At 27.3% G+C, this 18,750-nt stretch overlaps 1 protein-coding gene and 1 long non-coding RNA gene across 3 annotated transcripts in view; one reads left to right on the top strand and one right to left on the bottom strand.

Annotated features, from left to right (window-relative positions):
• Window positions 1-1,574: 1,574 nt before the first annotated feature.
• Window positions 1,575-18,750, bottom strand: part of LOC126306486 (uncharacterized) — a 98,770-nt gene continuing 81,594 nt past the window's right edge. For both annotated transcript variants that reach the window (XR_007553557.1, XR_007553556.1), the window contains exon 2: window positions 1,575-1,729. This is a non-coding gene — a long non-coding RNA (uncharacterized LOC126306486). The remainder of the gene's footprint in view (window positions 1,730-18,750) is intronic.
• LOC126306466 (NADH-ubiquinone oxidoreductase chain 5-like) lies at window positions 13,219-14,543 on the top strand. Its single transcript, XM_049992060.1, has one exon. It carries the CDS (start codon window positions 13,585-13,587, stop codon window positions 13,933-13,935), a length of 351 nt encoding a protein of 116 aa, XP_049848017.1. The 5' UTR covers window positions 13,219-13,584; the 3' UTR covers window positions 13,936-14,543.

Below are 18,750 nucleotides of genomic sequence, written 5' to 3'. Positions count from 1 at the left end.
GCATCTGCAATGGTAAAAGGTGCTTCTCAATATTCATATGCTTGAAGTATTGTAAAGTATAGTCCTAATAACACTGTGAAGAATAATCCTTGTAGTGCTTGAGTATGATTAGATTCCATTAAACTATGATGTGCTCATGTTACTGTTACTCCTGATGCTAAAAGAATAGCTGTATTAAGTAATGGAATTTGTATAGGGTTAAAGGGTTGAATTCCTATTGGAGGTCATAGTATTCCTAGTTCAATTGTTGGTGCTAATCTTCTTCTAAAGAATGCTCAAAAAAAAGAAACGAAAAATAATACCTCTGATGCCATAAATAAAATTATTCCTCATCGTAATCCAATTGATACAAATCCTGTATGTAATCCTTGATATGTTCCTTCTCGTACTACATCTCGTCATCATTGAATTATAGTTAGTAGGGTAATTCCAAATCCAATTATGAATAAGTTAATATTAAATAGGTGGAATCATTTTGCTAGTCCTGATACTAGGACTATTGCTCCAATTGCTCCTGTTAATGGTCAAGGTCTATAGTCTACTAAGTGGAATGGGTGGTTTGAGTGAGTTGTTAACATAGGTTTAATATACTTCTCTAGAATATAGAGTTCTTAGAATTGAGAAAACATAGGCTTGAATTATTGCTACTGCTGATTCTAGAATTAATAGAAGTATTTGTCCAATAATTAGTAATGAGATTAAGTTTTTTGCTATAGATGGTCCTGTGTTTCCTAATAAGGTTAATAATAAGTGTCCTGCAATTATATTTGCTGCCAACCGTACTGCTAATGTACCTGGTCGAATAACATTACTAATTGTTTCAATTAGTACTATAAATGATATTAATGCAGGCGGTGTACCTTGTGGTACAAGGTGTGTAAATATATGATTAGTATGGTTAATTCATCCAAATAATATAAATCTTAGCCATATAGGTAGGGCAATTGCAAATGTTAATGCTAAATGTCTTGTTCTAGTAAAAATATAAGGGAATAATCCTATGAAATTGTTAAATAATATTATAATAAAAATTGAGATGAAAATGAATGTTGTTCCATTAAATGATTTTGGTCCAAGAAGTGTTTTAAATTCATTATGTAAGGTTAAATTTAGTTTATTTCAGATAATGTTAATTCGTGATGGTGTAAGTCAAAATAGTGTTGGGATTAATAATAGTCCTAGAAATGTTCTAGTTCAATTTAATGATAAATTAAAGATGTTAGTTGATGGGTCAAATGTTGAGAATAGATTTGTTATCATTTTCAATTTAAGTTTTTTATTTCAATTGTTCCTTTTTCTGCTCTTTTAATAAGGTTAGGTTTAAATGAGAAGAAGTTTATTTGATTAAACAAGATTAATGTAGCTGAAAATATAATGAATAGTGAGTATCATATAAGAGGGGATATTTGAGGGATTTGGATATAATTTCCCCATCAGAAGTAGTCGTTAATTTACTATTATTTGGTTTAAGAGACCATTACTTACTTTCAGTCATCTGATGAATTTCAAGGTGTACTAATTTTTTTTAGTTACTTTAGATTGACACTCTAATGTTATTTATTTTAACTAACTCCTTAAATTATCTTAGATAATCACTTAATAAATAAATTTACTGAAGTTCTTTCAATTACAATTGTTATAAATCTGTGGTTTGCTCCACAGATTTCTGAGCATTGTCCAAAGAATAATCCAGGTCGATTTATTGTGAATGTTCCTTGATTTAATCGACCTGGCGTTGCATCAATTTTAACCCCTAATGCAGGAACTACTCATGAGTGTAGAACATCTGATGCTCTTGTTAATACTCGTACTTCTGTATTTATTGGTAGGATTGTTCGGTTATCTACATCTAGTAGTCAGAATCCATCTATTTCTAGGTCTTGTTCTGGTGTTATATAAGTGTCAAATTCTACGTCTATGAAGTCTGAATATTCATATCTTCAATATCATTGTCGTCCAATGGTTTTAATTGTAATTATTGCATCTACTGAATCATCAAGTAAATATAATAGTCGTAATGATGGAAGGGCAATAAAAATTAATGTAATTGCTGGTAAAGCTGTTCAGATTGTTTCAATTAAATGTCCATGAAGTATATTACGGTTAGTATAGGCAATAAATAATATATAACTTAGGGCATAACCTACAATTACTGTAATTAATAATAATACGACCATAGTATGATCATGAAAGAATGATAATTGCTCCATTAATGGTGAAGCTCCATCTTGAAGAGATAAATTTGATCATGTTGCCATTAATAAATATTTTCTAATAAAAGGTCAAACCTTTATTTGTAGAGCTTAAATCTACTGCACTAATCTGCCATATTAGAATCTAGAGATTAATGGTAATTCTGAGTAACTATGTTCTGCAGGAGGGTTATTTTGTAGTCATTCTGTTGATCTTCTTATGTTAGCTCTAAATATAATTGCTCGGTTTGTAATCATTCTTTCTCATATAATTACAATGAATATAATGATTCCTACAATAGAAATTGTAGACCCAATTCTTGATACTACGTTTCATGATGTATATGCGTCTGGGTAGTCAGAGTATCGTCGAGGTATTCCTGCTAATCCTAGGAAGTGTTGAGGAAAGAATGTTAAATTTACTCCAATGAATATAATTGTAAATTGGATTTTTAATCATGTATTATTTATAGTTTATCCTGTAAATAGTGGATATCATTGAATGACACCTCCTATAATTGCAAATACTGCTCCTATAGATAATACATAATAAAAGTGGGCTACTACATAATATGTATCATGTAATACAATATCAAGTGATGAATTTGCTAATACTAATCCAGTTAATCCACCAATTGTAAATAGGAAAATAAATCCTAGAGCTCATAATAATGGTGGATTGAACTTGAATTTAGTTCCATATAATGTAGCTAATCATCTAAATACCTTAATTCCTGTAGGTACAGCAATAATTATTGTTGCTGATGTAAAATATGCTCGTGTGTCAACATCCATTCCTACTGTAAATATATGATGTGCTCATACAATAAATCCTATTAGTCCAATTGATAGTATAGCATAAATTATACCTAATGTTCCAAATGATTCAATTTTTCCTCTTTCTTGACATACAATATGTGAAATAATTCCGAACCCCGGTAGAATTAAAATATAAACTTCTGGGTGTCCAAAGAATCAAAATAGATGTTGATATAGAATTGGGTCACCCCCTCCTGCAGGGTCAAAGAATGATGTATTTAAATTTCGATCTGTTAATAAAATAGTAATAGCTCCTGCTAAAACTGGAAGTGAAAGAAGGTGAAGTAATGCTGTAATAGCTACAGATCATACAAATAAAGGTGTTTGATCTAAAGTTATACTTTCTGATCGTATATTAATTGCTGTTGTAATGAAATTCACTGCACCAAGAATAGATGATACACCTGCTAAGTGCAGTGAAAAAATAGCTAGATCTACAGATGCACCCCCGTGTGCAATAGCTCCTGCTAGAGGAGGGTAAACTGTTCATCCTGTACCAGCACCATTATCTACTATAGAAGATGTAAGAAGAAGGGTTAGTGAAGGTGGTAGTAATCAAAAACTTATATTATTTATTCGTGGAAATGCTATATCTGGTGCACCAATTATTAGTGGAACAAGTCAATTACCAAATCCACCAATTATAATAGGTATTACTATAAAGAAAATTATTACGAATGCGTGAGCTGTAATAATAACATTATAAATATGGTCGTCCCCAATTAGAGATCCGGGTTGGCCAAGTTCAGCACGAATAAGTATTCTTATTGATGTTCCTACTATTCCTGCTCATGCTCCAAATATGAAGTGTAAAGTACCAATGTCCTTATGGTTTGTTGAGAATAATCATTTTTGCGGTAAGATGGCTGAATTTTAGGTGGTAGACTGTAAATCTACTTATGAGATGTTTTCTCTCTTATCATATTTAGGTCTTATATTCAATTATGATTCTAGACTGCAATTCTAGAGGTGTAAAATTTTACTAAGGCCTAAAAGATTATTCTTTTAATTATAACTTTGAAGGTTATTAGTTTGATTAACTTAAGTCCTTAGTATAATGAAATTAAGGTTGATGTTGAAATCAATCCTATTGTTGAAATTATTACTGTTATAGGAAGAATGATTCTTGATTTTTGGGACTTTATCTTTATAGATCACGAATTTTCTGTGTATGATATAATTAGAGCTGAGAATCTAATACGTATATAGTAGTAGAGTGTAATTGTAGTTAATACAACTATAATAGTTATAATAGTTGTTATATTGTTTTCTATTAATGATTGTATTACAATTCATTTTGGTAAGAATCCAAGGAATGGTGGTAGTCCACCTAAAGATAATAAAGATAAGAATATTATGATTTTAATTCCGGTTTTTATATTTCTGGCTGAATAAATTTGATTTATGAAAAATAAATTTATTTGCTTAAATAATAAAACTATAATTAATCTTAATATGTGAGTAAATAATGAAGTATAGTTCTCAGATGTTTTCTCTGACTGTTAATGATCTAATTATTCAACCTAGATGTCTGATTGATGAATATGCTAAAAGTTGTCGTAAGGATGTTTGATTTAAACCTCCTATTGCCCCAATAATAATTCTTAAGATAATAATTGTTCAAATAAAAGTTCTTAATTGAATACAATAAGATAAGACCATTATTGGGGCGATTTTTTGTCATGTTATTAATGTTAAACAATTATTTCATCTTGATGCTCCTATAACTTCTGGAAATCAGAAATGGAAAGGTGCAGCTCCAATCTTTAATAATAGTCTAGATCTAATTATTATTGATGGGATAAATTCTGTTTCCCATCCCATGGGATATTTTATTTGAATCAGCAAAATTGAAAATAATAATATTGTCGATGCTATTGCTTGGACAATAAAATATTTAATTGATGATTCATTTATTATTATATTTTTATTTCTTGTTAGGAGCGGAATAAATGAAAGTAAGTTGATCTCAAGTCCTATTCAAACCCCAAATCAGGAATTTGATGAAATGGACAGGATCGTTCCTATCATTAATGTTGATAGGAAGAGAAGTTTTGTAGAGTTGTTGGTCATTAAAAAGGAGAGGATTGATACCTCTATAAATGGGGTATGAACCCATTAGCTTGTTTAGCTTACCTTTTTACATTAAGGTGTATGATGCACGTTAGTTTTTGATACTAAAGGAGGTAGTTTAATTCTATCTTATGTAATTTTAATGAAGGTAATTTTATTTACTTTATTTACCCTATCAAGGTAACCCTTTAATCAGGCACTTCATTTATTTAATATATAAATCGAAAGTTTTTTTTTGAAATTCTTTTATGTATTATTTTGTTTAATTAGGATTAATTTATCCTGCTCATTTTATTTTTTTATATATATATATATAATAAATAATTTATATTAATATATTACATTTAATTGAAATTAAAGTATTATAAGTTCATCTTACCATTATCAATTGATTATTTTAATGCAATTATTTACCTAGGATTATAGCTACTTATGTTTTTAGCTTAAAATAGGTTATTATAATATAATATATATAATACTATGTAATTTAATATTTAATATTATTATAATTGGATATAATAAATAAAATTATTAATTTAAATATAAAATATTATAATTAATATAAATAATAATATTAATTATAATAATATAATTATGTAAATTATCTATAATTAGATTATTTTACTAATATATATGAAAGTTAACTTAATATAAAAAAAGAATTCATATTAATAACATATTATATTAAATTACATAATTGTATAAAATATATTTATTATATTATTTAATCTTTCTTTATTTATTAGTGAAAAGAAAGATTAAATAAGAAAGAATATAATACATTTATTGCTATACATGTTCCATATTAATCTTTAATTATATATAATAGAGAAGTTGTTGTGGTCATACATAGGGGCGTTTGGTTTTTTTTGTTAATGTTTGTGGTTTTTTTCTTTTTTTTTCTTTAAATATTTGAATCTTTTATTTTTTCCTGAATTAATAGATTTAAAATTTTCTTATTTTTTATTTTTAAAAGTTTTATTCTTGCTTGTTTATTCACTTTTTCTTTGTATTATATGTAAGTTTTTTTAGACTAAATGTTCTTTTTGCAGTAATTTGATTTAATTATCAAGTGATTTTGGATTTAGCAATTGATTTAGTATCGGCATAATTCGTGCCAGCAGCCGCAGTTATACGATTGATACAAGTGAATATTATTGGTTAAAACAGTTGTTTATATTATTAGGGTTGAAATATAAATTTGTAAGGTGAAATGTTAATATTTATTTGTGGCCCTTTTTATGAATCTGTGAAATTTAAATAATAAACTAGGATTAGATACCCTATTATTTTAAATGTTAATTATATTTACCAGGGTACTATTAGTTAAGGTCTTTAAACCCAAAGAATTTGGCGGTATCTCATTCCATTCAGAGGAACCTACCCCATGATTGATAATACACGATTTACTCTACTTAATTTATTTGTTTGTATATCTCCGTTATCAGAGAATCTTTTTAGAGTTATAATTCTCAAGATTTATAATTATAAAATATTTCAGGTCAAGGTGCAGCTTATAGTTAAGAGGAGGTGGGTTACAATAGATTTTTGTTTATAACGGATTTGATAGTGAAATACTGTTAATGAAGGTGGATTTGATAGTAATTTAATTTATTTAATTTAACTGATATTGGCTCTGAGATGTGTACACATCGCCCGTCGCTCTCATTATTGATTATTCTATTTTATTTTAAAGTAGCTTCAATTTAGATGAGATAAGTCGTAACATAGTAGATGTACTGGAAAGTGTATCTAGGAAGAGTTTCAAGATATAACTTATTAGTAAAGTGTTTCATTTACACTGAAAATTTTTCTGTGCAAATCAGGATCTCTTGATTATTTATTTTATTATATTTATTTTTTGTTTATTTAATTATTAAAATAAATAATTTTATTGTATTTTTGTCTTAGTATATTTTATAGAATAGATTTTTTAAATTATAGTTTATTGGTAATGTAAGTGTTTTATGATATATTATTTTAAATTTTTTTAAGTAGATTTTATTTATTGTACCTTTTGTATCAGGGTTTATCAAAATTTTAGTATTTATTTTACTTGTCTCGATTTGGGTTGATTTATAAATAATTTATAGTTAATGTATCATAATTATTATTAAATTATTTATAGAAATGAGATGTTAATCGTTTCCCAAGATATCTAGTTTCTTAAGAAAAAATTTAATTTTTTAAAGTTATTTGTTTTTATTTAATTTTTTAAGTAAAAATATTAACTTATTTATTCTTTAAGGGATAAGCTTTGAAGTTAATAACCTATAATTTATTTTATAGAAATATAATAGTAAGCTTTAAACCAGCTATCTTTAAGATTACGTTTTAGTTCATTATTTTTTATTTTGATTTTATAAATATTTTAGGTTTTTTATTAAGATTATTAATTTAATTTTAAAATTTTTGTAATAATGATAGAATTAGTATATTTATTTGTATGAAATTTTTACCTTGTGAACTTATTATAAGGAACTAGGCAAAATTGATTTCCGCCTGTTTATCAAAAACATGTCCTCTTGTTTATATTTTGAGGTCTGGCCTGCTCACTGAGCGTATTTTTAAAGAGCCGCGGTATTTTGACCGTGCAAAGGTAGCATAATCATTAGTCTCTTAATTAGTGGCTGGAATGAATGGCTTGACGAGAAATCAACTGTCTCTTAATAAATTTTTGAATTTTACTTTTGAGTCAAAAGGCTTAAATTCTTCTTTAGGACGAGAAGACCCTATAGAGCTTGACATTTTACTTTTATATAGTTTTTTGTTTGTCTTTCTATATTTAATGATGATGTTTTGTTGGGGTGACATGAAGAATAGATAAACTCTTCATTATTATATCATTTATTTATGTTTGTTATTTTGATCCATAATTTATGATCATAAGATTAAGTTACCTTAGGGATAACAGCGTAATTGTTTTTGAGAGCTCATATCGACAAAGCAGATTGCGACCTCGATGTTGGATTAAGAAAAATTTTGGGTGTTGGAGCCCAATGATTAGGTCTGTTCAACCTTTAAATTCTTACATGATCTGAGTTCAGACCGGCGTGAGCCAGGTCGGTTTCTATCCTAAGATTGTTAATCCATATTAGTACGAAAGGACCATATGGTTAAAATATTTTTTGTTATATTGATTAATATTAATTTATTTACTATTTTGACAGATTAATGTGTTGAATTTAGAATTCATTTATGTAGATTTTTTCTACAAATAGTATTGATACTTTATGATTTATTTATATTTATTTTGAATTTTCTTTTATTGGTTATTTGTGTTTTAATTAGTGTTGCCTTTTTAACTTTATTAGAGCGTAAGGTTTTAGGTTATATTCAGATTCGAAAGGGTCCAAATAAGGTAGGTTTTGTTGGAATTCCTCAGCCATTTAGAGACGCTATTAAGTTAATTTGTAAGGAGCAGCCAATTCCTATTATATCTAATTACCTACTTTATTATTTTTCCCCTGTTTTTAATTTAATGATTTCTTTAGCCGTTTGAGTAATTTTTCCTTATTTAACTTATATGTGTTCTTTTTCTTATGGATTTTTATTTTTTTTATGTTGTACTAGATTAGGTGTTTATACTGTTATAATTGCTGGTTGATCTTCTAATTCAAATTATTCATTATTAGGTTCTCTTCGTTCTGTTGCTCAAACAATTTCTTATGAAGTTAGTTTAGCTTTAATTTTATGGTCTTTAATTATTTTAATTGGTAGTTTTAATATGTTTGATTTTATAAACTATCAGCTTTATTGTTGATTTATTATTATTTCTTTTCCTTTAGATTTAGCTTGTTTTGCTTCTTGCTTAGCTGAAACTAATCGTACTCCTTTTGATTTTGCTGAAGGGGAATCTGGGTTAGTTTCAGGATTTAATATTGAGTATGGTGCGGGTGGTTTTACTATAGTAGAATTGTCTTCATAAGAATGTTATTGGCTTTAATTTTTTTGGGCGGTGATTTTTATTCTTTTATATTTTTTATTAAGCTTGCTATTATATCTTTTGGTTTTATTTGGGTTCGTGGAACATTACCACGGTTCCGTTATGATAAATTAATGTACTTAGCTTGAAAAAGTTTTTTACCTTTATCTTTGAATTTTTTATTTTCTTTGTTGGTTTAAAGATTTTATTTATCTCATTTGTTTAGTGAAATTTTTTGAGAAAAGTTAATAGAAGAGTTAAACTTCTAATTTTATGTTTTCAAAACATATGCTTTTCCTAAGCTAATTAACTTTATTCCTTAATTAATTTATCTCATGCGTTTGCGACATGGACATTAATTAAGAAATATGTGAAGTAAATAATTGTTAAGATTTCACCTGTTATAATATAAGGTTCTTCAACAGGTCGTTTACCAATTCACATTAGTAAGCATACAACAACTACTATAATTCAGAATAAAATTTGATTAATAGGGTAAAATTGAATGCCTCGGAATGGTGTTTTATAATAAAATGGTAAAATTATTATGATTCTAATTGATAAAAATAATGCAATAACACCTCCTAACTTATTAGGGATAGATCGTAGAATTGCATATGCAAATAGGAAATATCATTCTGGTTGAATGTGAACTGGTGTTACTAATGGGTTGGCAGGTACAAAGTTATCTGGATCTCCTAATAGGTAAGGATTAATTAAACATAGTATAATTAATAATGATGTTATTATTACAAATGTAATAGAATCCTTAAAGGTAAAGTATGGATGGAATGGAATTTTTTCAATATCTCCATTTAGTCCAAGAGGATTATTAGATCCTGTTTGGTGAAGAAAAAATAAATGAATTGCTGCTATAGCAGCAATAATAAATGGTAATACAAAATGGAATGTGAAGAATCGATTTAATGTTGCATTATCAACAGCAAATCCTCCTCATACTCATTGGACTAAATCTGTTCCTAAGTATGGGATTGCTGATAATAAATTAGTAATTACTGTTGTACCTCAAAAAGATATTTGGCCTCAGGGTAAGACATATCCTATAAATGCAGTTGCTATAACTAAAAATAAAATCACTGTACCAATTATTCAGGTATGTATATATATATAAGATCCATAGTAAATTCCCCGTCCTACATGTAAGTAAATACAAATAAAAAATATAGATGCTCCATTTGCGTGTAAGGTTCGGATAATTCAACCATTATTTACGTCTCGGCAGATGTGTACTACACTACTGAATGCTATTTCAATATTTGATGTATAATGTATAGCTAAAAATAGTCCAGTTACGATTTGAATTACCAAACATAACCCTAATAGGGATCCAAAATTTCATCAAAATGAAATATTTGTTGGGGCAGGTAAGTCAATTAAAGAGTTATTAATAATTTTAATTAAAGGATGTCTTAATCGTAAGGGTTTATTCATTAGTAATTATCTTATTTTACGAATAGGTCCCTGATTAATATTGGTGATTTTAACAACTGCTAGTAGTGCTAAAAATAAATAAATTATTATTAATATTGTAATAATGAATGTTGGTCTATTATATAATTTTTCTAAAGATATTGTTATTTCTTGGTAATTGATTGAATTATCAATATTTATAGTTTCGGTGTTTTTGAAAAAGTCTATAAATATAGATATATCTAGAATAATTAATATTAATATGATAAATACTCACATTATTAATGTAATAATTATAGTGATTGATTTAGGCTGAAATATTTCGTTTGATGCAATTCTTGTAATGTAAATAAATAATACTAGTATACCACCAGGAAATGTTAAAAATAAAATATATGATAATCAATATCTTTCTATTATTGTTCCTGTTATTAATCCAACTAGGAAGGTTTGAAGGATAATAAAAAGCATTATTGATATTGGGTGTCTTAATTTAATAAAATTAATATTTATTACATTTGATAATGATATAATTATTATTTTGATCATTTAAGGGGTTAGTTTATTTAAAATACCGGTTTTGGGGACCGATGATGGAAGCTTTTCCACCTCTGAAGTTTTAAAAGTGGGGGCTGGACTTATTTCCGGTTTACAAGACCGGCGTTTTTTTTAAACTATTAAAACTAATGTTTATATTCTCTATTTTTACTTCTTTATTGATTTATTTTGCTGGTGTTTATGTTTTTTCTTCTAAATGTAAACATTTATTAATGGTTCTTTTGAGATTAGAATATATTGTTCTTTCTTTATTTATGTTAGTTATTGTTTTTCTTATTGAGTTTGATTATGATTATTTTTTTCCTGTTATTTTTTTAGTTTTTTCTGTTTGTGAGGGTGCTTTAGGTCTTTCTATTTTAGTTTCAATAATTCGTTCTCATGGTAATGATTTTTTAATTCTTTTGGTTTATCTTTATGTTAAAGTATTTATTTATAACTATTTTTTTGATCCCTCTTTGTTTATTAAATAATTGTTGATGGTTGGTTCATTCTTTAATGTTTCTGTCGGGTTTTGTTTTTATAATTTGTGTTTATTCATATGCTGATTTGAATATAATTAGATATTATGTTGGTATTGATTATTTTTCTTTTAGTTTAATTTTACTTAGTTTTTGGATTTGTTCTTTAATAATCACTGCTAGAGGTTCAGTTTATTTAAGTTCATATCATTCTAATTTTTTTGTTTTTATGGTTTTGATTTTAATAATTATGCTTTATTGTTCATTTGCTAGATTAAGTCTTCTTTCTTTTTATATTTTTTTTGAGGCTAGATTAGTTCCTACTTTACTTTTAATTTTGGGTTGGGGTTATCAACCTGAGCGTTTGCAGGCTGGTGTTTATTTAATTTTTTATACTTTGGTTGCTAGATTACCTTTATTATTAGTTTTATTTAAGGTTTATGATTTTTCTAATACTTTATATTTTCCTTTATTGGTTGATTTTGGTTCTTATTATTTTATGTTTTATGTATTTATAATTTTGGCTTTTTTAGTTAAGATACCTATGTTTTTGGTTCATTTATGACTTCCTAAGGCTCAAGTAGAGGCCCCTATTTCAGGTAGAATAATTCTTGCTGGTGTTTTATTAAAGTTAGGTGGTTATGGTATTTTTCGTGTTATAAAGGTTATTTCTTATTTGGGTTTAAAGTTTAATTATTTTTGATTGTCTATAGGTTTATCTGGGGGTGTTATTGTAAGATTTATTTGTTTTCGTCAGGTTGATTTAAAGTCTTTAATTGCATATTCTTCTGTTGCTCATATAAGAATGGTTATTGGTGGATTGATGACTATGAATTGATGAGGTTGTGTAGGTTCCCTTTCTCTAATGGTTGGTCATGGTTTATGTTCTTCTGGTTTATTTTGTTTATCTAATATTATTTATGAACGTTTAGGTAGACGAAGATTATTAATTAACAAGGGTATAATTAATTTGATGCCAAGAATGGCTTTATGATGATTTCTTTTAAAATCATCAAATATGGCTGCTCCTCCTTCTTTAAATTTGGTAGGTGAAATTAGATTATTAAATAGAATTATATCTTGATCTTCTTTTAGATTCTTTGCTTTGATTTTTTTATCTTTTTTTAGAGCTGTTTATACTTTGTATATATATTCTTATTCTCAGCATGGGAATTATTATTCTGGTGTTTATACTTGTTCTCTTGGTTATTTTCGTGAATATCATCTTTTACATTGATTGCCTTTAAATATTCTCTGTTTAAAGGGTGAATATTTCTTTGTTTAGTTTGCTTAAGTATTTTAATTAAAAATATTGTTTTGTGGAATCAATGATATGAAGTTTTCCATCTTAGGCCGTGAATTTATTTTCTATTTGTTCTTTGAGTTTTTTTTCTTTGTTTATTTCGAGAACTATAATTTTTATTTTAGGTATTTATTATTTAATAATTGATTATAGAGTTTTTGTTGAGTGAGAGCTTTTCAATTTAAATGGTTCTATAGTTGTTATAACTTTAATTTTGGATTGAATATCTCTTATTTTTATATCTTTTGTTATATATATTTCTTCTTTGGTTATTTATTATAGAGAGGATTATATATCTGGTGAAAAGAATATAAATCGTTTTATTATTATTGTTTTAATATTTATTCTTTCTATAGGTTTTTTAATTATTAGTCCTAATTTAATTAGAATTTTATTAGGTTGAGATGGTTTAGGTTTGGTTTCTTATTGTTTAGCTATTTTTATCAAAATGTAAAATCTTATAGTGCTGGTATATTAACTGCACTTTCTAATCGTATTGGTGATGTTGCTATTTTAATTTCTATTGCATGAATGTTAAATTTTGGTGGTTGAAATTATATTTATTATTATGATTTTATTTCTAATTCTTTTGAAATAAAGCTCATTACTATATTAATTGTTTTAGCAGCTATAACTAAGAGAGCTCAGATTCCTTTCTCTTCATGACTTCCTGCTGCTATAGCAGCTCCTACTACTGTTTCTGCTTTAGTTCATTCTTCTACTCTTGTTACTGCTGGTGTTTATTTATTAATTCGTTTTAGACCAATATTGGATACTTATAATTGTGGTTGATTTTCACTTTTAATTGGTTGTATAACTATATTTATGGCTGGATTGGGCGCTAATTTTGAGTTTGATTTAAAGAAGATTATTGCTCTTTCTACTTTAAGACAACTTGGTTTAATAATAAGAATTTTGGCTATAGGTTATCCAAAGCTTGCATTTTTTCATTTATTGGCTCATGCTTTATTTAAGGCATTATTATTTATATGTGCAGGTTCAATAATTCATAATTTGAAGGATTCTCAGGATATTCGTTTTATAGGATCAATTGTTAATTTCATACCTTTAACTTCAGTTTGTTTTAATGTTTCTAGTTTATCTTTGTGTGGAATACCTTTTTTAGCGGGATTTTATTCAAAGGATTTAATTCTTGAGATGGTTTGTTTAAGATGAATTAATTGTTTAATTTTTTTTCTTTATTTTTTTTCTACTGGTTTAACTGCTTCTTATTCTTTTCGTTTGTTTTATTATTCAATATCTGGTGATAATAATTTTTATTCTAGATATTCTTTTGATGATAAGGGTTATTATATTTCATTTGGAATAATTAGTCTATTGTTTGTTGCTGTTTTTGGTGGTAGTCTTTTATCTTGATTAATTTTTCCTATTCCTCATGTGATTGCTTTACCTTTTTATTTAAAGTTTTTAACTATTACAGTTGTTATTTTAGGTGCTTATTTAGGTTATCTTATTTCTAATTTTGATTTTTCTCATAATTTATTTTCTTTAAGTATACTTTCTTTTGTTAGATTTGCTGGTTCTATATGATTTATACCTTTTCTTTCAACTAAGTTTATTAGATATATTCCTTTAAAAATAGGTTATTATTCATCTAAGTCATTTGATTATGGTTGAGGTGAATTACTTGGTGGTCAAGGTTTATATAGATTATTTATTTATTTAATTGGTTATATTCAAGGTTGATATGATTCTAATTTCAAGATTTATCTTTTAACTTTTATTTTTTGAATATTTATTTTGGTAATATTGTTTTTCGTTTACTTAAATAGCTTATAATTAGAGCGTGACACTGAAGATGTTAAGGAAGTATTTTTACTTTTAAGTATTTATAAATATAGATATATTATTTTTAAAGTGAAAATGTAATGTTTTATTTAAACTATATAAATTTTAGAAATGTTAACGGAGTTTAACCGCTAATATAAAAAGTTAGCAGCTTTCATATTGGCTTTACATTTCCTTAATTGGAACTACTATAGTTCAATTATATTATTAACAGTAATACGCCTCTTTTTGGCTTCAATTAATAAGAATAAGGGTAGTACATACCAATCTTCCAGGTCGAAACTGACTGCAATATTTCGCTTCTTATTCTATTTAAGGTTGATTGATAATATCAATACTTTTTGAATGCAACCCAAATGTTATATTTAACTACAACCCTTTATTCTGCTCATTGTAATGCTCCTTGGTTTCATTCATGGTATAGTCCTCCTAATAGAACTAGAATAAAAAATATTGTTGATACTGTTCAGATTATAATGTCTGAAGTTTTAAAAATAATTACAATTGGTAGAATTAGTGCAATTTCTACATCAAAAATTAAAAAGATTACTGCGATTAGGAAGAATCGTATTGAGAATGGTATTCGTGCTGATCTTTTTGGATCAAACCCACATTCAAATGGTGATCTTTTTTCTCGATCATTAATTAATTTTTTTGATAGTGTTGTTGCCAGGATTATAACAATTATTGGAATAATAAATCTAATGAAAACTCTTGTTGATAGAATTAGAATTGTTTTTCTTGATTTATATCAAGCTTTCTGATTGGAAGTCAAATGTACTATTTATACTAGAAAAACAATTATCTACCTCATCAATAAATAGAGATAAATAAGAATAATCATACTACGTCTACGAAGTGTCAGTATCATGCTGCTGCTTCAAATCCAAAGTGATGTCTTGGTGAAAATTGATTTATTGAGTGTCGAAGTAGACATGTTGATAAAAAGATTGTTCCAATAATTACGTGTAAACCATGGAATCCTGTTGCAACAAAGAATGTTGATCCATAAACTGCATCTGCAATGGTAAAAGGTGCTTCTCAATATTCATATGCTTGAAGTATTGTAAAGTATAGTCCTAATAACACTGTGAAGAATAATCCTTGTAGTGCTTGAGTATGATTAGATTCCATTAAACTATGATGTGCTCATGTTACTGTTACTCCTGATGCTAAAAGAATAGCTGTATTAAGTAATGGAATTTGTATAGGGTTAAAGGGTTGAATTCCTATTGGAGGTCATAGTATTCCTAGTTCAATTGTTGGTGCTAATCTTCTTCTAAAGAATGCTCAAAAAAAAGAAACGAAAAATAATACCTCTGATGCAATAAATAAAATTATTCCTCATCGTAATCCAATTGATACAAATCCTGTATGTAATCCTTGATATGTTCCTTCTCGTACTACATCTCGTCATCATTGAATTATAGTTAGTAGGGTAATTCCAAATCCAATTATGAATAAGTTAATATTAAATAGGTGGAATCATTTTGCTAGTCCTGATACTAGGACTATTGCTCCAATTGCTCCTGTTAATGGTCAAGGTCTATAGTCTACTAAGTGGAATGGGTGGTTTGAGTGAGTTGTTAACATAGGTTTAATATACTTCTCTAGAATATAGAGTTCTTAGAATTGAGAAAACATAGGCTTGAATTATTGCTACTGCTGATTCTAGAATTAATAGAAGTATTTGTCCAATAATTAGTAATGAGATTAAGTTTATTGCTATAGATGGTCCTGTGTTTCCTAATAAGGTTAATAATAAGTGTCCTGCAATTATATTTGCTGCCAACCGTACTGCTAATGTACCTGGTCGAATAACATTACTAATTGTTTCAATTAGTACTATAAATGATATTAATGCAGGCGGTGTACCTTGTGGTACAAGGTGTGTAAATATATGATTAGTATGGTTAATTCATCCAAATAATATAAATCTTAGCCATATAGGTAGGGCAATTGCAAATGTTAATGCTAAATGTCTTGTTCTAGTAAAAATATAAGGGAATAATCCTATGAAATTGTTAAATAATATTATAATAAAAATTGAGATGAAAATGAATGTTGTTCCATTAAATGATTTTGGTCCAAGAAGTGTTTTAAATTCATTATGTAAGGTTAAATTTAGTTTATTTCAGATAATGTTAATTCGTGATGGTGTAAGTCAAAATAGTGATGGGATTAATAATAGTCCTAGAAATGTTCTAGTTCAATTTAATGATAAATTAAAGATGTTAGTTGATGGGTCAAATGTTGAGAATAGATTTGTTATCATTTTCAGTTTAAGTTTTTTATTTCAATTGTTCCTTTTTCTGCTCTTTTAATAAGGTTAGGTTTAAATGAGAAGAAGTTTATTTGATTAAACAAGATTAATGTAGCTGAAAATATAATGAATAGTGAGAATCATATAAGAGGGGATATTTGAGGGATTTGGATATAATTTCCCCATCAGAAGTAGTCGTTAATTTACTATTATTTGGTTTAAGAGACCATTACTTACTTTCAGTCATCTGATGAATTTCAAGGTGTACTAATTTTTTTAGTTACTTTAGATTGACACTCTAATGTTATTTATTTTAACTAACTCCTTAAATTATCTTAGATAATCACTTAATAAATAAATTTACTGAAGTTCTTTCAATTACAATTGGTATAAATCTGTGGTTTGCTCCACAGATTTCTGAGCATTGTCCAAAGAATAATCCAGGTCGATTTATTGTGAATGTTCCTTGATTTAACCGACCTGGCGTTGCATCAATTTTAACCCCTAATGCAGGAACTGCTCATGAGTGTAGAACATCTGATGCTCTTGTTAATACTCGTACTTCTGTATTTATTGGTAGGATTGTTCGGTTATCTACATCTAGTAGTCGGAATCCATCATTTTCTAGGTCTTGTTCTGGTGTTATATAAGTGTCAAATTCTATGTCTATGAAGTCTGAATATTCATATCTTCAATATCATTGTCGTCCAATGGTTTTAATTGTAATTATTGCATCTACTGAATCATCAAGTAAATATAATAGTCGTAATGATGGAAGGGCAATAAAAATTAATGTAATTGCTGGTAAAGCTGTTCAGATTGTTTCAATTAAATGTCCATGAAGTATATTACGGTTAGTATAGGCAATAAATAATATATAACTTAGGGCATAACCTACAATTACTGTAATTAATAATAATACGACCATAGTACGATCATGAAAGAATGATAATTGCTCCATTAATGGTGAAGCTCCATCTTGAAGAGATAAATTTGATCATGTTGCCATTAATAAATATTTTCTAATAAAAGGTCAAACCTTTATTTGTAGAGCTTAAATCTACTGCACTAATCTGCCATATTAGAATCTAGAGATTAATGGTAATTCTGAGTAACTATGTTCTGCAGGAGGGTTATTTTGTAGTCATTCTGTTGATCTTCTTATGTTAGCTCTAAATATAATTGCTCGGTTTGTAATCATTCTTTCTCATATAATTACAATGAATATAATGATTCCTACAATAGAAATTGTAGACCCAATTCTTGATACTACATTTCATGATGTATATGCGTCTGGGTAGTCAGAGTATCGTCGAGGTATTCCTGCTAATCCTAGGAAGTGTTGAGGAAAGAATGTTAAATTTACTCCAATGAATATAATTGTAAATTGGATTTTTAATCATGTATTATTTATAGTTAATCCTGTAAATAGTGGATATCATTGAATGACACCTCCTATAATTGCAAATACTGCTCCTATAGATAATACATAATGAAAGTGGGCTACTACATAATATGTATCATGTAATACAATATCAAGTGATGAATTTGCTAATACTAATCCTGTTAATCCACCAATTGTAAATAGGAAAATAAATCCTAGAGCTCATAATAATGGTGGATTGAACTTGAATTTAGTTCCATATAATGTAGCTAATCATCTAAATACCTTAATTCCTGTAGGTACAGCAATAATTATTGTTGCTGATGTAAAATATGCTCGTGTGTCAACATCCATTCCTACTGTAAATATATGATGTGCTCATACAATAAATCCTATTAGTCCAATTGATAGTATAGCATAAATTATACCTAATGTTCCAAATGATTCAATTTTTCCTCTTTCTTGACATACAATATGTGAAATAATTCCGAACCCGGGTAGAATTAAAATATAAACTTCTGGGTGTCCAAAGAAT

The sequence above is a fragment of the Schistocerca gregaria genome, unplaced genomic scaffold (assembly GCF_023897955.1).
Source record: "Schistocerca gregaria isolate iqSchGreg1 unplaced genomic scaffold, iqSchGreg1.2 ptg000333l, whole genome shotgun sequence".
Taxonomy (NCBI): Eukaryota; Metazoa; Arthropoda; class Insecta; order Orthoptera; family Acrididae; genus Schistocerca; species Schistocerca gregaria.
Note: the sequence above shows the minus strand (reverse complement) of the source record. Positions and strands in the feature narration are given on the sequence as shown.